This window comes from Mastigoproctus giganteus, chromosome 4, assembly GCF_048544385.1.
Source record: "Mastigoproctus giganteus isolate SK-2022 chromosome 4, ASM4854438v1, whole genome shotgun sequence".
NCBI lineage: Eukaryota > Metazoa > Arthropoda > Arachnida > Uropygi > Thelyphonidae > Mastigoproctus > Mastigoproctus giganteus.
Genome location: NC_143578.1, coordinates 157268580 through 157290709, shown reverse-complemented (window position 1 = coordinate 157290709; position 22130 = coordinate 157268580). Strand labels below are relative to the sequence as shown.

General features: G+C 38.1%; 1 protein-coding gene across 1 annotated transcript in view; it reads left to right on the top strand.

The window, feature by feature from the left end:
* The window catches only part of CSN8 (COP9 signalosome subunit 8), a 184229-nt gene that overhangs the window by 68151 nt on the left and 93948 nt on the right, over positions 1-22130 (top strand). Inside the window, exon 3 of the mRNA XM_090371832.1 lies at positions 17576-17624. Coding sequence (XP_090227958.1) covers positions 17576-17624 — 49 coding nt within the window. The remainder of the gene's footprint in view (positions 1-17575; positions 17625-22130) is intronic.

Sequence of the window (22130 nt, the reverse complement as noted above, 5' to 3'; positions counted from 1 at the left end):
AAGCACTGAACTACAAAAAGTGTTGGATAATCCATTACACCCAATGTTTGAACAACAACCTTCCACCCAAAGACTGAAATCAAGAAGAGAATTTCTGGCGACAACAAATGAACTGCTTACCACACCATCTTTGCCTGCATTGCCAAATGGAGAGCTAGAAGCGAACAAACTGAAGATTGGATGACCCCAAAAGAATCCTCCCCCCAAGACATCTGTACAGATAGAAAGTTTGACGGTCACTCAACCGCCTTAGAACTGGTGTGGGTAGATCCAGGGATAATTTGAAGAAATGGGATATCCAACCCCAAATTTCAGCTCTGTGAGTGTGGAGCCAAACAAACAAAAAACATCTAATCAGCTGCCTTCATGCTCCTACAACTTGCAACATGCTCCACCTCTTGGAGGCAACAGAGAATGCTATTGTAGTAGCCCATTTCTGGGCAGAAATAGTGTGAAGGACTATATCCAGACATTTTATTTGTGTTGCTATGTGTTAATGCTATTTGTTTATTGGACTTTTTTTTTTTTTTTTTTTATAGCTATATCTGTGTATGTTAGATATAGTTATTTGTGTTTTTTTAGCTATATCTGTCTAATATTTGAATGTTTCTATATTTGCTTCCTTGTACATTCTGACACAAAATAAATAAATAAAAGTAGTTGATTCTTTTTTGTACCTTCCTAATAGTGTCTTTAGTCTTGTATATCCTGCTTTTTATCTGTTTATATTGCTTTTTGCTTCTTGAAAGCTGAGTGACCCTGAGAGAGTAAACACTATCACTTACTTTATTTACTCTAGGGGTGGGCAACCTCTGGCCTGTAGTAGTTTTCAGTATATGTATAATAAATGGCCTACTGAAGAATATATATTATGAAATTATGTTTATTGTAATTTTTTATTATATTTGCTGTTATTAAATTGTTTTTAACATTTTGATTACATGATGTCTCATATGAATTTGTGCCTTATGTCACGACTTGAGTAAGCAGAAGTGTTGCCAAATGGTATGCAAGCATAGCTTCTGGCATCACTGGTAAGCAGGCATAGACTTGCATGCATCTAGTGGTGGTTCCCGGACTCTCAGCTCTCCAGAATGTGGTTGCAGTGGAAGTGTATATGCTCTTCAACGGCAAATTTCAGTGAATGATTGACGGATAAAAATAAATAATTTGGACAGGATTTACCATTTTATTTTTATGAAGGTACATTGAAACCTATCGTAATGCATAATTGAAAATCTAAGATTATTAAGGATTTATAAAATCTTTGAAATTATAATAATTTTTGATTTAATTTTTTTTTGTCTATGAATGTTTATTAAAGGTTATATTTTTTTATTAGGATGGCTACACTGCATGAAGAGAGAAAAGTAGATTTGGAACATTATGCCTTTCAGGAAAAGTGGACAAATGACTATTTTGTGATAGAGAGAAATAATAAACCAACAATTTTTTCATTATACACCATTTTAATAACCCTAAAAATTGTGGAAAGCTAAAAAAAAATTAGGCTTGCATGTACCTCAGAGACATTTTATTTGGCCTGCCATTTAAAAAGTTTGGCCACCCCTGCTTCACTCCACTGTGTTCAGCCAAGTACGGCTCATTGTGTAGTGAAACATTCCTTTTCATCATAATGGCATGTTTTCGGTATCCGAAAACTTCTCATGGTTCACCACTCACACTATGAATTATGGAAAATGAGAGAAATTCTGGTATAGTTTGTGACCACAAACTGTAAATCAGCTGACCGCAGTGTATTACATTACCAAAAAAGGTCAGGACATTATTCTAACAGGTAGTGTGCATCATGGCAGTAAAATTGAGGTTTCAACAGAGGAGGCGGGGGGGGATGGAAAAGGGCACAGATTGTCACAGTTCACAATTCTTCAAAAGGAGAGGTGACTGACATAGTTCTGAGTTGTGTGCTATATATGATATCAGCTGGAATACTGTATGCTGGCGTATGGCGTAGTTATCAATCTGTAAATGACATGCAGGTGGTAATATGCAAAGAAGGTTGTTCACAAGAAAAATAAAAATAATCCTGATAAGAGATGGGCACACAAAGCAATATATTGTTTTTGTGTTTCAGTCATGCAGAATTTTCAAAGTGAATGTATTAGTATTAATATCAGCAAATGATGCAAGAAAGCAAGCTTATACAGCACATGCCAAGAAGAGAAAGAAAAGCCAACACTTTCTATATCACCTGTACACTCTCTATATCCATCTCTCTTAGCAGTTTGTCTAGTCCTTACTGGAATTTATTCTAACTGCCACTTTTAAAACATACAACACCAGACCCGAGTTTGTTCCAACGATTGACCACCTCCCTGGCTGAAAGCAAATATCTTTATGTCCACCTTGCAACCATCCTTCCTCAGTTTGAATTAATGTCCCCTCATGTGCAGTCTGAGCATGAGGAAGGAACATTAAATATCAATTGCCACTTCTCAACCCATCTAATTTATCTAGACTTTGTTGCAGTAGCGTACCCTGATTACTGTGATTAACCACCCTGCCAATCTTTGTATTATATGTAAACTAAGACAATTAAGCTTGATATGCCTTCATCAATATCATTAATAAATATAGAAGGCAACATTGGACCCTGCACTGAATCCTAGGAACTCACTAATAGCATCGGTCCAAGAAGAGAAATGCCCATTGCTAACTACTCTCTGTCTGTCTTCTCCCACTCAACTTTCCCTTTATCCATACCAGTAACCTGCCCTGGTACAGCAGTTTCTTATGTGCAACAGTATCAGAAGCTTTCCTTTCCATTACTTCTTTAACCAGTGATTCTGTTATTTGCCCTAGAACAGAAGTTAAGCTAATAGATCTGCAATTACTCGTGTCACATTTTTATCCACCTTTGTGAATGGGGATATATTTGCATATCTCCAGTCTATAGGGACCTATATTGAATTCAAAGATTAGTCATAGTTATAGCTACGGTTTGCTTACCTCCTTTGCTTATTCCCTTGATATAAGTGGATAGATCCCATTCTACCCATGTGGCTTTTTTATGTTTAAATTTAACAATTTCTCTTCCACTTTCATCTCAGTTATCACAAAATCATTTAGTTCCTTGTTAGAATTTGATAAATTTCTGGTATTCACCTCCCTAAAGAATTTCTCATGTGCAAATGTTGATGCAAAATATCTACTCAGTTTGTAAGTAACCTGGCGGCATCATCAGTAGTTAAACCATCCGCATCAAGTGGACCAATATGATTTACCCCTTTCTTCTACTGTTGATATAAGTAAAGAAGTCTTACTGCTTTTCTTTGCATTTTTTGTAAGAGGCTTCTTGTAATATCCCTTAGCCTGCCTGACCTCCCTTGTGACTCAATTGCAGACTAGTTTATAACTACCATAGGCTTCTGTACACTTGATAATTTATATACATCCCATGTATTTTATTTCTCTGTCACAAGTGTCATTAGTTCATCAGACATCCATTTAGATCTTAGCATTGAACAGTATTTGGTATGAAAAGCCTAGTAGCTTCTATGATTAGTTTGCTCATTGCTTTCCTTTTAGAATTTATCTTTTGTACCATCATCAGTTGGTTCCCACTGCATAGAATTCATTTGTTCGTAGCACATTTCACTCTTAACTCTTAAGTGTTTTTATGTAAAGTGAGGGCATAGCCATATTTATATGCAAGGGCAATTTTTCAAAAAAAAATAAATAATAACTAATAATTAAATAAATTTGTTAAATTGTGGCATTCATTTGCCATGCAACAAACTTTCTGTCATGACAATGACAGAAAGTTTGTAAGACCTATGTTTATTTATGGCAATTGAAAGTGCTGGTTGCCAAAAATAAATGTATAGATACAAGGTTTTAATAGGATTTTCAAAAGTTTTACGTTAAATATTGTTTACTTTAATACAGTCTAATTTGGAGAACCACTTTGTCAGCACTGTTTATAAAATAAATTTTGCATAAAATCAAAATAGCCCAGTTTTGTGGGGCGGGAGCATGAATTGTAAAAATGTCTGGATTTTGGATCATTCCAATTTTTGAACAGCTAATCTTTATCTTGATTTAATGGTATAAATAGGAGGAAGAATTTAATGTACTTTATAATGGAATAGAGGAAATTCATAAGAAATATAAGGCAAATTCTTAATTTGAAATATCTAAAATCAAGTAGTCTGGGCTTGAAATTGAGTATTTGTTAACCCAGTAGTGGTGGTGGGTTAAGAAATCCCAGCAGTTAAGAATCCTGGGTCATGTGACTAAGGGTTCCTTCTAAGCTACATGCCTATATGGGTGCTCAGTGGTTTTGGAAGTGCTGCAAAATAAATTTTTTCAGCATGTACTGCATTCTGGAATGCAGTTGAAGATGGCCACACAAATTCTCAGTCTACCAAGCACTTCTTGAAAGTTTTGCATATTTATATTACTGGAATACAAATTATGTTAATTATACTTTTTATTTATTAGGAAATGTATAAGTGTGGGCAAACTTTGAAGAACAATTTTTAAAGCACAGACAATTCAGTGAAATTATTTTTTGGCAAAATGTACCTCATAACCATCACTGATAAGAGATTGCATTGTCTTACTGTCATTAAAGGATGTATGGGAGGCATATAAGGATTATTTGCTAAATATTTTTTGTGTGTGCGCAATGCAAGGAGTGTATCGATATCAGGCAACAACTCAGCGTTCTTGTGGGCCTATATGAGAGCTTGAAGGACAGGGTGGATGCCCTCGAAGAAACTAAATTGAGGGGCCCATCAAGCTCTCAGCTGCCCACATCAACGCCAGGGCTTGCACTTGGGCATCAGGCAACACAGAGGCAACCCCCAAGGCAGAATGCGCTGGTCCCGAAGGAACTAGTAGTTGTTGGTGATTCTATTGTCAGGGAAACAGGGAACATGCTTTGTAAAAAAGGATAGGTGGAACAGGACCAGGGTATGTCTGCCAGGGGCAAAGGTTGATGACGTTGTAAAGCGAATATCATCTTTTAAGGGCACAAAAGGTGATATAGTTGTACACGTTGGCACTAACGATATTAAGAGTAGGAGACCGGCAGAATTACTTAACAAGTACAGGTCACTGTTGAACAAAAGCCGAGAATTAGGGTTGAATTTGAAAGTGTCTGCAATTCTGCCCAGACACGATAGGAGGGAGTATATGATGAGAGCCTTGTCGATCAATTCGGCCCTGGAAAGATTGTGCAAGGCTCAAGAGGTAGAATTTTTTTCAGCCTGGACTGTACTTGTTAACAGGAGAGATTGCTTCTACAGGGATGGGATACACTTAAATAGAAAGGGTGCAAGAATATTTGCTGATGCTATCGAGGCAGTGTTAGGTGGGTCGGAAAACTGCTAGCTTGGGGGGAGACAAAGACCAATAGATTGACAGTAGCCACTGGCAGAGGTGAAAGAGATTCTTGCACTGCTTCTATTAGAATGAGCAGAAGCCTGAAAAACAAGATGCATGATATTTCAGAGAATGCTGGGAGCCATTGCGGTACAAGTAAACACATGGGTTGTGTTAGGGTAGCTAAGAATAGAAACAGGTGCAGGTATACTTGCGTGTACACCAATGCTAGGAGTTTAGTAAATAAATTTGATGAAAGGCAGATATTGTTGGGATATCAGAGACGTGGTGTCACACAGATATAAGGAATGCAGAACTGGAATTTGGGGAGTACAACGTCTACAGAAAGGATAGACAGGATAGGAAGGGGGGAGGGGTTATGCTATTAGTTAAGAAACACATAAAAACCAAGGAAGTGAAGCCAGTCGACATCGCTGGACAGTGCAGTGTTGAGTCAGTTTGGTGTGACATAAGCATTGGGAGATCAAAATTGAGAGTAGGAGTGTGCTATAGGCCTAATGACTCTGATGAGTATAATAAAAACTGTACAGGGAAATAGAGTGGGCCAGTAAATCAGAGAGTCTTATAATGGGAGATTTTAATTTCCCAGATATTGACTGGAATTTGGGGGCTGGTCACTCACACACTAGCAGGGCTTTTGTGGATTTATTGGATGATTGTTTTCTACATCAGCATGTTCGGGAGGCAACTAGAGGGAGTAATACTCTTGATTTGATTATCAGTAGTGATTCTTCATGCATTAAGAATCTGCAGATAAATGAACCACTAGGTGGCAGTGATCACAGTGTGCTGAAGTGGGATTTACTCAAAGAGGTAACTACCATTAGGGGTAAAGGGAAGGGTTATTGCTTCCATAAAGGCGACTACGATGGACTGAGACAGTATTTAAATTCTATACAGTGGGACCAACTGATGATGTTACCAACAGCAAATTCAAAATGGGAAGCATTCAAAGAACTTATCTTGGAAGCTACTAGGCTTTACATACCAACTAAGAAATATTGTTCAAGGTTTAGGTCAAAATGGATGTCAGATGAACTAATGAGGCATATGGCAGAGAAGAAAAATGGATGGGATACTTACAAATTAACACATGATACAGAAGCCTATGATAGATACAAGTTGATATGCAACCAAGTTACAAAGGAGGTTAGGCAGGCGAAGGCAGATTACGAGAAATCCTTGGCAAGGAATGCAAAGAAAAACAGCAAAGAGTTCTTTACTTATGTAAACTCTAGAAGGAAGGGGATGAATCAGATTGGTCCACTTGATATTGATGGGTCTACTGTTGATGATCCTGCTCAGGTAGCTAACAAACTAAATGAATATTTTGCATCGACATTCACACATGAGGAGTTATTCAGCGAGGGGAATGCCAGAGGTGTATTCAACTCTAGCAGTAAGCTACAGAATCTTGAAATAACTGGAAGTAAAGTGGAGGAGAAACTGTTGAAGATAGACACAAGAAAGGCACACGGGGTGGATGGGATCTATCCAGTTATATTAAAGGAGGCAGCAAAGGAAGTAAGCAAACCCCTAGTCATAATTATGAGAGCTTCCTTGGACTCAGGGGAGGTACCCATAGACTGGAAATGTGCAAATGTGACCCCAATTCACAAAGGAGGATCAAAGGCTGACACAAGTAATTGTAGACCTGTTAGTTTAACTTCTGTTCCAGGTAAATTAATGGAGGCACTGGTTAAAGAAGCACTGCAGGATCATCTAGACAATAATTCAGTTATAGCTCGGACACAGCATGGTTTTGTTAAGGGGAAGTCTTGCCTGACCAATTTGATTGGATACTATGATGCAGTCACAAAAGAACTGGATGCAGGGAATAGCTTTGATATTATATACTTGGATCTTAGAAAGGCTTTTGATACTGTTGCACATGGAAGACTGCTACACAAATTGGAGCAGTGTGACATTGGAGGCAAATTGCTGCTATGGATAAAGGGGTGGTTGAGGGGGAGAAGACAGAGAGTGGTAATCAATGGACACTGCTCATTGTGGACTAATGTTATTAGTGGAGTCTCTCAGGGCTCAGTGTTTGGTCCATTATTGTTTTCTGTATTTATAAATGATATTGATGATGGTATATCAAGCTTAATATCCAAGTTTGTAGACGATACAAAGGTTGGCAGGGTTGTCAAGGACACTACTGACACTATGCTGCTGCAACAGGATCTGGAAAGGTTGAGCAGATGGGCTGAGGGGTGGCAAATGTAGTTTAACATTGACAAATGTAAAGTATTACACATGGGAAACAGCAACCCCAGAGCAACGTATCAACTCTGTGGTACTACACTGACAGTGGTAGAGATTGAAAGGGACTTGGGGGTGGTTGTGGAGGCAGATATGAAGTTCTCTGAGCAGTGCAGATGGGCTGCAAGAGTAGCTCATGGAGTATTGTCAATGATATACAGGAATTTTTCCAGCAGGGATAAGGAGGTGATTATTCCCTTGTATAAGGCAATGGTCAGTCCACAACTTGAGTACTGTATACAGGTCTGGAGGCTTCATTTCAAGAAGGATGTAGAGCTGCTGGAACGAGTACAGAGAAGGGCAACAAGATTAGTGAATGGAACAAATTGGTGCTCTTACGAAGAAAGGCTTAAGTTTTGCAAATTACAGCGTCTGGAGACTAGGCACCAGCGAGGTGATCTGATAGAGGTGTATAAAGCCTTGAATGGTTTGAGCATGCTCAATGCTGATGGGATTCTTCCTCTAGCTCAGAATAATCACCTGAGAGGGCATAAATTCAAATTGAGGAAAGACAGTTGTATAATAGACGTGCTGAAATTTGCCTTTAGCCAGCGGGTGGTTGGTTGGTGGAACAGACTTCCATTCCTTGTAGTGGAGGTTGATAGCCTAAATAAGTTTAAGGCTCAGCTGGACAGGTATTTTGAACGAACAGAGGGGTGAAGTGGAAGTGGGGTTTTTTTTTTTTTTTTTTTTTTGGCTGATGCTGCATAAGCTTGCTTTCTTGCATCAATTGCCTCTGCTAATGCTAATATTTTTTGTGTAGTTTGTATAAAATTGTCAAGAATGATTTTCATAAATCTAATTTTATATTTGTAAATCTATTTAATGAGTTATAATTATCTTGCTATTAAATTATTTTTTTCCAATTCGTGCATAAAATTCACACATAATAATAATCTTCAATTGTTTTTTATATGAGCAGTGTAAGGTACACATGCAAAGTAATAGCCATTCCACCCACACTGGGTGGGGGAAATTGGAGGGAACTATGCAGGTGACCCTTGAATAAAAATTCTGCTTTAACTGTTAATTAACGAATAAAAATCTGAAAGCTCTTTTTTACCTTCCTAAATATAAACAATCTTATACTATAATTGTCTCTAAAGTGATTTTTTACAGTTTTTGCAGAGTAATTGGGTGCAAGAACCTGAAAGGTGACTTGAAATCAAATATGACATGTCATCTTTCACTACCTCAAAATTTTGAATTGTTTTATAGTTTCATGTTACTTGTTTTTACTCTCCCATTAGTTCAATAAACATCTGTTCTTACCCTAGTTATTTTGAAAAATTTATTATTGTTTTCACATAGTAAAGACAGGAACACAAAACAGATATTCTCTCCAGATGTTACCTGTGCTGTGGAAAGCAATATACATAGTTTCAAATTTGGTGTATATATATATATATATATATATGCTTTCAAAGTCTTATAAGTTTTTCAATACTTTGTTTTGTTATGCTTTGTTTTAAAGAATTTGAGAAGCCAGATTTGCTTCTACCATTTTTCCATGCTTGATTTGAACTTCTGCAATCAAGTACATAATATATGTGAATCAGATCATAAATAAAAGTTGTTAATAAATCTGCAAATGAAATCTATAATATTGTATGCCAATGTAATTATCATGGTTTTACTATTTTAAGTATTGTGGACAATAATGACTGCTCTAGTTGGTATGCCAAGCTGTGCTAGTTGAACACCAGCACCAAAAAATAGCAAGAGACTTATAAAAATTACAATAAGAATTCCATTTACACAATCAGCTGTGCTGAATGTATAGTCCACAACCAATAGTAAAACAACAGTCTGCAAAACATCATTGAGCAAAAACTTTTAATCTGAATTCCATTATCCACCAGAAAATTATAATCCAATTAGCACACTTCAGACTGAAATTGACATGTAAGATCATATATGAAATCAAAACCAAACATGACATGTATGAAATCAAATATGACATGTAAGATCATGTATGAAATCAAAACCAAACATGACATGCATGAAATCAAATATGACATGTAAGATCATGTATGAAATCGAAACCAAACATGACATGTATGAAATCAAAACCAAACATTAATGTTAAACCTCTATGCCTCTTTAAAAATAATTTTTCTTTGGGACTCCACACACACACCCTCTCTCTCTCATTACAATTTACCATATTTATGGTAAATTGTAATGAGAAACAAAACATTAATGTTTTGTAAAATAATTTTGTAATGGTTACAAAAAAAACAAAAAGATTTATTTATTATTTTTAATTATCTTTGCCCAACATCAGCCACATGACAGTACTTTAAATTAATGAATCATTACAGCCCTGAAGGGTCTTCATTTCAGTAACTCGAAAGATGTAGTAGTAGTAATAGCGGAAAATGATGCAAGAAAGCAAGCTTATATAGCATCAGCGAAAAAAAACAAAAAACAACACTATCCATACCATCCAAGAATTTGTTTAGTTCTTCCTTGAATTTATTCAAACCATCCACTTCCAAAACAACAGATGGAAGCTTGTTCCAATAATGAACCACCCGCTGGCTGAAGGAAATCCACACATCTATCCTGCAACCATTCTTCCTCAACTTAAATTTATGCACCCTCATATGTGTAGTCTCAGCAAGAGGAAAAATGCCATTCACATTCAGTTTACTCAATCCATTGAAGGCCTTAAGCACCCCATAAGTGCCTAGTCTCCAGAAGCTGCAATTTATTCTTATATTCTGCAATTTACTTTGCAGTTTATTCTGCAATTTACTCTTATCTGTTACCGCTCCAGAAGCGGTAACAGATAAGAGTTCTTATCTGTTACCCCAACTGGACGTATTATCTAGATGTTCTGGGGCCAAAGACGTTTCACGTGAGCGGGTAGCTAATATCAGGGAAGAGAGCCTAAAAAACTTCAAGGGTTGTGTTAGGGTTGTTAAATATACAAGAACAGTAAATCTTAATTGTTTATACAGTAATGTTAGAAGTGTCGTCAATAAAATGAGCGAATTCGAACTGCTGGTTAAAACAAGTAATGCGGACATAATAGGGCTTACAGAGACGTGGTGCCACCCGGAAATTGGGGATGATGAGTTTCAGTATGGCTTGTATAATGTATTCAGGAAGGGTATAGTAGATAGAAGGGGTGGTGGGGTAATGCTTCTTATCAGAAGCAGCCTGAGTGCGACGATAGCTTTCCTGGATTCAGACGTTTCACATGCTAGTATAGAGTCTGTATGGTGTGAGATAGTTGGAAACAAAGGTACAATACGAGTAGGAGTAATCTACAGACCAGGTGATTGTGAAGATTATGACAAAAGCCTCTACATGCAAATGGAATGGGCAAGTAAGCATCAATGCCTTATTATGGGTGATTTCAATTTGCCTCTAATTGATTGGAGTAAATGGGAAGGAAACTCGACATGGGGAACAAAATTTTTAAATCAACTAGATGACTGTTATTTGTATCAACATGTCAGGGAAAGTACTAGAGAAAAGAATATCCTAGACCTCATCATCATACATGAATCAGATGACATAACAGGGCTGACAGTAGAGGAACCAGTAGCAGGAAGTGATCACAGAGTTCTACGGTGAATGATGACGAGAGAGGTAGCAGAAGTAAAAGGCAAAGGAATGGGTTTTAATTTCAGAAAAGGAAATTACGATGCCTTAAGGTACTACATGGCCTCTATTAACTGGGTAGATATCGCGCAGAGAATGAATACAATTGAACTGTGGTACGCTTTTAAAACATTAATCACAGATGCCTTGAATGCGTATATACCATTAAAAAAAAACACTCCACAAGGAGGGTTCCAAGTTGGATGAATAGTGAAGTTGCCACATTACTTGAGCAGAAAAAGGTGGCATGGAAAGGTTACAGAGCAATAAAAAGTACTGAAGCCTATAACAGCTACAAGGTGATGTGTAATAGAGCCACAGAAAAGGTTCGACGGGCAAAGGCAGTTTATGAGAAATCACTAGCAAACAGAGCAAGGGGGGGGGATAAAGAATTCTTCACATATATAAATGCCAAGAAGAGCAGGACAAACCAGATCGGACTTTACGTAAGGGAAAGGGGTTAGTATTAAATACACCAGCTGCCGTTGCAGATGAACTCAACAGTTATTTTGCATCGATATTTACAAATGAAAAGCCTTTTGTGGCAATGGGAAATTGTGGGAGCGAAGTTAAAAAATATGTAATTAATAATATTGAAATTTCGCAAGATTATTTAATGAAAAAACTTTCGAGCCTACAGACCAGTAAGGCTCGAAAGTCTTACTGGTCTGTAGGTGATGTGCAGATGATGTTAAAATTGGTAGAGTAGTTAATGATCACTGTCAAGCTGAGCTTCTTCAGAGAGACCTAGATAGACTTCAAGAATTGTCAGAAAAATGGCAGCTGTGCTTTAATCCAACCAAGTGTAAGGTATTACACCTGGGAAACAGTAATCCTAAAATAACTTATTCACTTGGTGGAGTTCAACTAAACCCAGTACTGGAGGAAAGGGACTTGGGTGTTACGACACGGTCAGACATGAAATTCTCTGAGCATTGTAAACAGGTTGCAAGGAAGGCCCATGGTGTCCTATCGATGATCTATCGAACATTTGCAAGTAGAGATAGGGACGTGATAATCCCATTATATAAGGCTTATGTTAGACCACACTTGGAATACTGTGTTCAAGTATGGAGACCGCACCTAAAGAAAGACATCGAGCTTCTTGAAAGGGTGCAAAGAAGGGTAACTCGCCTGGTGAGATCGGCAAAAGGGCGTCCTTATGAAGAAAGACTTCGAATATGTGGGTTGCAGAGTTTGGAAACTAGACACCTTAGAGGAGATTTGATTGAGGTGTTTAAGGCTCTGAGAGGCATCAGTAAAATGAATGAGGACAAAATTTTCAAGATTATAAATGATGCTAGAACTAGGGGACATAAATTCAAGTTATGGGGGGAAATGTTTAGATTGGACTGCAGGAAGTTTTATTTTAGCCAGCGAGTTATAAATTACTGGAATAAGTTGCCTTCATGGGTGGTAGAGGCCGACAGTTTGGGGAAATTCAAAGGTCATCTGGATAGTACTTTCGGGTAAGGGAAGCGCATAGGATGATAGGATTAATTTCCTTTTTATTTATTTTTTATTTCATTTTATTATTATTTTTTTATTTATTTATTAATTATTATTATTTAGTTATTTATTTTATTTATTTTTTGTTTTTATCATTGTTTTGTTCTGATTTTTTTTTTTTTTTTCTGGCTGGTGCAGCATAAGCCATAGGCTTTCTTGCACCATACGGCCGTTACTAATACTAATACTAATTTGCCAAACTGAAGCCTTTTCTAGGTAAGAGCACCTTTTTGTTCCCTTCACCAATTTGGTTGACCATCTCTGCACCCATTTCAGCAGATCTACGTTCTAAAGTGAAGCCTCCAGACCTGTATACAATACTCAAAATGTGGCATAACCATGACCTTGTGCAAAGGGTCAAAGTAATGCCTTCCTTATCCCTGCTAACAAAGTTTCTGCATTACCCCAAGGTCATTTTCATTTTCCACTGCCCTGAGTGAAGTACCACACAGTTGATAAGTTAGTCTGGGATTTACCTGCCCATATGCAGTACCTTGTCAATGTTAAACTTCAACTGCCATTTTTCAGCTCATTGAGTCAATATTTTCTAGATCTTGTTGCAATAGCTCACCCAGATTACTGTTGTTAACCACTCTTTCAACCTTTGTATCATCTGCAGACTTTTTGACATTGTCTGCTATACCTTCATCAATATCATTAATAAATGTTGACAGCAACAGTGAGACAAGCATTGATCCCTTGGGAACTTTAAACTGATAACATCAATCCATAAAAAGCTGTGCCCATTGATAACCACTCTGTCTTCTTCCACTTAGCCATCCCTTTATCCATAGCAGTAACTTGCCCTTATTGCCACATTGCTGCAGTTTGTAAAGCAGTCTTTTATGTGCAATTCTATCAAAAGCCTTCTTGAAATCCAAGTATTTGAAGTCAATTATTTTTTGCATCTAGTTCCTTGAACACAGCATTATAGTAAATTATCAGATTGGTTAGACAAGACCACCCTTTAACAGATTCATGCTGTGACTGCAGAATAATTGCATTCCTATCTAGATGGCCCTGCATTACTTCTTTAACCAGTGACTCCATTATTTTCCTTGATTAGATGTTAAGCTGACACATCTGCTATAATTCATCACCTTTTCATCCCCCTTTATGAATAGGGGATACATTCGTACATCTCTCCTGAACCCAAGTATGCTCTCATAAGTGTGGTTAAAGGTTTGCTTACTTCCTTTGCTTAATATGATTGGATAGATCCCATTGACCCCATGTGCCTTTTTTATGTTCAGCTCCAACAATTCCTGTTACTTTCCTTCCAGTTATCACAAAGTCATTTAGCTCCCCATTGGAGTTTGATAAACTGGCGTGCCCTCCTCTAAGGCGCAATATGGCCAAAGTTGCTTTTGCGCCAAAAAAACCCAACAACAACCAACCAACCTCCTCTAAAGAATTCCTCATGTGTTAATGAAGATGCAAAATACTTATTCAGTTTGTCTGCCACCTTTGTTGCCTCCCTTAATATAATTAGATAGATTCCATCCATTCAAAGCACCTTTTTTATATTTAGCTTCAACAATTTCTCATCCATTCTCCTTTCAGTTATCAAAAAGTCATTTAACTCCCCATTACAGTTTGATAAGTTTCTGGAATTCCCTTCCCTGAAGAACTCCTCATGCATGAATGTAGATGCAAGATACCTATTCAGTTTGTCAGCAACCCAAGAAGGGTGATCAGCAATTAACCAATTGACGTCAAGCGACTCGATGTGATTAAATCCCTTCCTTATACTGTTAATAGAATAGAAGGCTTTGAATAGATGTAATAGACGTCTTTGCTGCTTTTCTTTGCCAGAGATTTTTTATAATCTGCCTTAGCTTGCCTAACCTCCTCTGTGACATGATTACAGACTAATTTATATCTACCATAGGTATCTGATTCACTTGATAATTTATATGCATCCCATGCACTTTTCTTCTGTGCCACGTTTCTATAGTTCATCTGACATCCATTTAGGTCGAAGAGGTGAACAATATTTCTACATTGGTCTAAAAAGCTTAGTAGCTTCTACGATTCTTCCCTGAATGTTTCTCATTTAGAATTTGCTGTTGAGTAACATCATCAGTTGGTGATGTTACTCAATACTACTGCATAGAATTTAAAAGCTGTCTGAGACCACTGTAGTAAGCCTTACGAAAGCAAAAGTCTTTTCCTTTACCCGTGACAATAATTGTCTTTAATTAAATTCCATATTAGTACACTGTGATTGCTGATAACCAGATCAAGAATATTGGTTCCTCTTGTTGCCTCTCTAAAGTACAAAGGGTACTAGGAAAGTTTTGCAATATGACGCAACAATGAATCACAGGAAGCTGCTTGTTGCTGCATGTTGAGACATGTTCATACGTGCATAGTAGCCGCCGCGCCAAGTCGATGGGCTCAGTTATTCATTAGTAGTGAGAGTGTAAAGTGCTTGCGATGGCATCGTGGTCACGAAATGAGATAAGGACAGTTTTGCGGTATAATTTCGTGCGTGGTTTAACCATAGACCAGTGCTTAGAAGAAATGACTCTTGCACTAGATGATGATTGTCCACATCGTACAACGATATTCAGGTGGTATAGAGAATTCCAAAAGAGAAATTTCACTCTGGAGGATTCTGAGAGGCTGGGAAGGCCACGAACGTCAGTTACGGAGGAAAATGCTTGACGAAAACAGGCGAGTGACCTACCAACAGATAGAGGATACTTTGGGCCTAAATGCACCAGCAATTCGTTCGATTCTGCAAGATCATTTTCACGTGAAGAAACTTTGTTCTCTCTGGGTGCCGCATCAACTGACCGAAGAGCAGATGACACGACGTGTGACTTGGTGACGGGAGATGTTAAAAAAGTTTGATAAGGGACAATCTCGGTATGTGAACAACATCGTGACAGGTGACGAGACTTGGCTGTACTATTACGATCTGCCAACCAAGGCTCAAAACAAAGTTTGGGTCTTTGATGATGACGACACACCCGTAATTGTCAGAAAATCCCGATCTGTAAAGAAGAAAATGATAGCTGTATTTTTCAAATCGAGTGGAATTGTGGAACGTGTCGTTTTGGACACGCAGAAGACAGTCACAGCTAAGTGGTATACTGAACAATGCCTGCCTAAAGTCATTGGATCTATGAAGAACCTGTGGCCAAAGTCAAGAATGGACACCTGGTTCCTCCATCACGAAAATGCTCCAGCTCACCGCGCCAAAGCCTGCACCGAATATTTGACCACGACAGGACTGAAACTTCTCGAGCACCCTCCCTACAGTTCAGACCTTGCTCCCTGCGACTTTGCACTGTTCCCACATGTGAAAATGAAGCTAAAAGGGAGGCGGTTTTCCAGTGATGAGGACCTTCTACGGGCTTGGGACAACGAGTGTGCTTTATTCCCTAGTGAAACTTGGAAGAACTGGTTTAAAGATTGGTTTCGGAGGATGGAGAGGTGTATTGAATGTAGAGGAAATTACTTTGAAAAAATTAAATAAACAAAGCTGTATTGCAAAACTTTCCTAGTACCCTTTGTAGAGCTGTAGAAAAGCAGTGATCCAAGAAATCTCTACACGTGTCGCTAGTGTGTGTCTAACCTGCTGCTTTAGAAAACAGGCAACTAATAAATCCACAAAATTCTTGCAAGTGTGTGAGTGACCAACCCACAAGTTCCAGTCAATATCTGGGAAGTTAAAATCTCCCATTATAAGATATTCTGATTTACTGCCCCCTGTGTTTCTCTCTATTAAGAAATTTTGATATACTCAGAGTCATTAGGCCTGTAACCCACTCCTACTCTCAATTTTGTTTTCCCAGTGCTTTCACTCCAAACTTACTCAACATTGCACTGGTTACCCATATCAACTGGATGCACTGCCTTAGATTTAATATGCTTCTTAACTAACAAGCATAACACTTCCACCCCTCCTTTCCTGTCCTCTCTGTCCTTCGTGTATACACTGTACTCCCCATATTCACATTCAGCATCACTTGTGTCTGAGTGGCACCATGTCTCTGCTATCCCTACAATGTCTTTATTTGAGGACTGATTCAATACTTCAAATTCATCAATTTTATTTACAATTTTCCTGGCATTGGTGTACATGCAAGTATACATGCATGTTTGCTTACTCATAGTTACCATTACTTAACTGATGTATTCGCTTGTTCCATGATGACCGACAGTAGGGCCTGGATTTCCCAACACCTTGCTTTCCAAGCTGCATTTTCCAATAGAAGAAGTGTAAGAATCACCTTCACCTCTGCCTGTGGCACTGGTTATAATCTGTTAGTCTGTGTTTCCTCCTAAGCTAGCAGTTTTCCAGTCCACCTATTACTGCCTCAATAGCATCAGCAAATATTTTTGCACCACTTCTATTTAAGTGTATGCCAACCATGTAAAAACAGTCTTTCCTGTTAACAAGCACAGACTACATTCAGAAAAATTCTACCCCATGAGCCTTTCACATTTTCTCCATGACCTGGACAAATGTTTTTGTTTCCCTTGTTTGGGAACAAAAACATTTGTCACAGGTAGCTATTATTACTGTCTCCCACAACAACAGCATACGTATTCAGTAATTCATTTATCTGAAGCTTTTATTTTGATTTTAGTTCTGCTGTAATTCTTTTGTTGCCTCAAATAAGGATGAGTTTTGTGTTGTTACAAAATATACTAATTTTAATTAGTCTTAATCATTTGAATTTTAACTAGGCGTAATCATTTATTAGGTTAATATTTGCACTAATGTAATATTGGCAATTTCTGTTACTTGATATGGCAACTATTGCAGGTACTATATTCATTTTTTGGTCTTTTTCTGCAGTTCTAATGCAAAGTTTTTGTGGAAGAGGATACCACAGTCTGTAAAGGAAGTAAGCATTCCATTATTCTCCTTTATTAGTTCTCAAAAAAAAAAAACCTTTTATACTCAACCTCTGTACAGTTACTTATAGTGGAGAGAATTTATGCGGGTTGGTCAGAAGTCATTCACTAGCTATTCTGTGACACATTTGCATTTGACTCTTATCAACAAACTGTTGATATAACAAATGCATTGCTTACATAAGCAGGTGGTAGCACAAATTATGTGGGTGAAAGGTACACTGTCCAGTCAAAACAATATGACCACCTATCTGATAGTGGGTATCTCCTCCTCTTACTGTCATTACTGCAGGCGCCTCCTTAGCCAGGTGGGAAGGAGCAGCAGTGCGTAGCACACGCTTCTTGATTAGACCGGGGTTCGAGCCCGTCACCACCAAATACGGAGCATGCGGAAAGGTCAGGGAATGACCACCGCACCGGAGCAATATGGCCTTAGTTGCTAATGCTCCTAAAAACCAAAATAATAACAATAATAAAAGTCATTACTGCACCAGTGAGGCATGAACTTTGTAATGTCTTTGAACATTGTAGAAGGTAAGCTGTACTATGTCACCAGGATTGTGTCCTTTAGATCTGTGACAGTCTTGGTTGAGGATCCAAACACTAAAGCCCATGTAACATCGCAGAGATGTTCTGTGCCAAATGCAGTGGCCAAGTTAGCACCTAGAAGTTACTTTCATATTTTGCAAACCACTCTCAAACAATACTTTTTTTAATTTATTGTACTATGGTCCCAGCCAGCTTTCCCGGCAACCCCCGCAGTCTGTTTACAATGCTGTACCACTAACAATGTTGCTGTACAGTTATCTCAGATTTCCTTGTAGAAGGTCAATTCTTTCTCAGTTTAATGTCTATATCACAATGCAATACCATGAAGGTATCTGACACTATATAGTCCCAACATATGGTTGCAATGATCTTTGAGGATCTAATTGGCACTTGTAGGTCCACTATGAAGGTTGGATCTACAACTTTCTTGAAGTCCAATCCAGAAAGTAGTTGTCTACTTTCTGGAATTATGGTTACAATGAAGAAATCATCAAACCTGAACAGTCCCAACAGCACAGCAGTTAATAGTAAAGGGAAATACCTCAATCAGTCTTCACATACAGTCCCTGGAATCACAGTAACAGCACAGCATCACAGGGCATCCAGAGAGGAAGTAACCACAATGCCATCCAATAGGTTATCATGGTGGTCTAATCCTCCACTGGAACCCCAATTTCTCCATATACAAGCCTGCCTGAAAAGTGTCAATGGTCTTCTCAACAACTGCTCTGAATCACCTGTTAGTGAAGAGGCATCTGGAGGATGTATTGTGAGCTTCCTTAGAAGTGGTAGTATTCACAGAGTAGATTTCCACCTATAATCAGAACGGAACCACTTACCTTGTGTCCCCTCTGTCTAGCATAATAATATTCCATTCTAATGTAGCACGTTGTGACCTTTTCAAGCCCTTATTAACTGTCATTCAGTGCTTCTCCAACTGTAACAAGATCCTCCTCCTTCTGAATAGTTGGACTGCAAAATTTTGAAGTGCATAAAAATCTTCTTTTGTACTAACTAACAGTTGTTCACATCCAGGAGTGAGATTAGAAGCTTCTTCAATTAATTGTCCCCTCAAGTCACAATACTCAATACATTCATAGAAAAGATAGTTTCAACCTTTTGGGAATCCACAAGTACATAGAGTATGCTCAGTGATTCCAAATTCCCTTAATTTTGCAAAAAAAGGAACCATGTTCAGTCAAAAGATAAGTTGCATGGAGATTGAGATTAAACCAAGTTTTCCACTGTTTACCATTATCATTTACTATCGGAAATAATTATTTGTTACCATTCCTTTCCTCTTTGTAACTCGCATCACAATCTGTTTCAAGTGACAAACAGTTATGTGGTAGCTCCTTTCTTAGATAATAACTCATTGATAGGAACACCAAATGTAAAACCAGTGGTAGGCAACATGTGAAAACTTGTAGTGCATCAGTATACACAGTTCGACAGGCCCTACAGATCTTCAGTGGAATAGATTGCTGAATTGAAAAAAGGTCTTTTTCTGATTGAATTTCTGCAACTGAGCTCAACCAGATATGTGATGCATATCCCACAATTGACAGGAAAATGCAGTCATAAAATAAGGCCAACACTTTACCCTTGATGCCCCATTCTTTCCCTGTAATTTCAGCAATCATGCCCACAAACTTTTGAATTTTCTCTGCAGTGTATGTGATTTGCTTTACGAAGTGCATGTGTCTGTCAGTCATTACTCTCAGATATTTTAGAATTTTAACTGATTGAAAACTGGCTCCCCCTAGCATGACTCTTGGATTTCCTGTCACTGATAAATGGCCCTTGAGTAATAAGGTTTTACTCTTTGATTTTGAAGTCTGTGCAAATTGCATCAGTTCTGCAGCTCTGATAAAAAAAGATATTAAAATGCTCTTCCAAATGTGATTGAGAGTCACCCTTTCACTAACATAACCAGATCGTCAACACAGTACTTTATTTACATTGATGTAATTGCATTTCGGCCATTTAAGACTAGGTTCCACATCATAGGCCCAAATATGGATCCTTGTGGATATCCCATATGAAAAATTCTGGTAACTGATCCAGAAGCAGACTTAACATTAGTTGAGGCTTATGATACAAGAAAGCAAGCTTATACAGCATCAGCCAAAAAATTTTAAAAAAATACTTCCCATTTCACCCATCCATTCGCTCTAAAAGTTTATCCAGTTCTTCTTTGAATTTATTTAAGCTACCAACTTCCACAACAACAGTTGGAAGTTGGCTCCAGAAATCAACCATCTGCTGGCTAAAGGCAAATTTCCAGACATCTACTCTACAACTGTCTTTCCTCTATTTGAATTTATGTCCTCTGAGGCAATTAATCCGGGCAACATAAAGAATCCCATCAGCATTGAGCTTGCTGAAACCATTCAAGGACTTATACACCTCAATTGGATCACCTCGCAGCTGCCTAGTCTCCAGAAGCTGCAATTATCAGAACTTAAGCCTTTTTGTAAGGGCAACCCTTTGTTCCATTCACCAATCTCATTGCCCTTTTCTGTACTCGTTCCAGCAGCTCTACATCCTTCTAAAATGAGGCCTCCAGATCTGTATACAGTACTCAAGATTACCATTGCATTATACAAGGAGATAATCACCTCCTTATCCCTGCAAGAAAAATTCCTGTATATCATTGACAAGACACCAAGAGCTACTCTTGGAGACTCTGTACTGCTCAGAAAATTTCATATTTGACTTCACAATTATCCCCGGGTCTTTTTCATTCTCTACCACCGTGAGTGTAGTACCACACAGTTGATATGTTACGATGGAGTTACTACTACCTGTACGCAGTACTTTACATTTGTTAATGTTCAATTTCAGTTACCACCGCTCAGCCTATCTGCTCAACTTTTCTAGATCCTGTTGCAGTAGCGTACTGTGATTAGTGTCATTAACAACCCTGCCAACTATCTTCTGAAAATTTGGACATTAAACCTGATATACCTTCATTAATAAATATAGAAAACAACAATGGACCAACACCGAACCCCTGGGGACTCCACTAATAACATTAGTCCATGAAGAGCAATGTCCATTGATTACCACTTTCTGTTCTCCCACTCGACCATCCCTTTATAAATGGCAGCAATTTTCTCTTAATGCCATTCTTCTCCAATTTGTACAATAGTCTTCCATGTGCAACAGTATCAAAAGCTTTCCTAAAATCTAAATATATGATATCAAAATTATTTTTTGCATCCAGTTCCTTTGTGACTCCATTATAGTATCCAATCAAATTGGTCAGACAATACTTCCCCTTAACGAACCCATTCAGTGTGCCTGAACTGTATCTGCAGTCTTGTCTAGATGATCCTGCAGTGCTTTTTTAACCAGTGCCTCCGTTTATTTTCCCAGAACAGAAGTTAAACTAAAGGTCTGTAATTACGTCTGTCACCCTTTGATCCTCCTTTGTGAATTGGGGTCACATTTGCACATCTCCAGTCCATGGGACCTTCCCCAAGTCCAAGGAAACTGATAATTATGGCTAAGGGTTTGCTTATTTCCTGTGCTGCCTCTTTTAATGTAACTGGATAGATACCATCCACCCCAGGTGCCTTTCTTATGTTTGACTTCAGCAATTTTTCCCTCCACTTTGCTTTCAGTTATTACAAAATCATTTAGCTCCCTGCCAGATTTTGTTAAACATTTGGCATTTCCCTCTCCAAATAACCTCCTCATGTGTGAATGTACTCAAAATACCCATTGTTTGGCAGCTACCTGAGCAGAATCATCAACAGTTCAACCATAGATATCAAGTGGACTAATCTGATTCATACCCTTCCCTTCTAGAGTTTACATAAATAAAGAATCTTTACTGTTTTTCTTTGCTTCCTTTGCCAAAGATTTCTCATAATCTGCCTAATCTCCTTTGTGACTTGATTACAGACCAGCTTATATCTACCATAGGCTTTTGTGTCGCC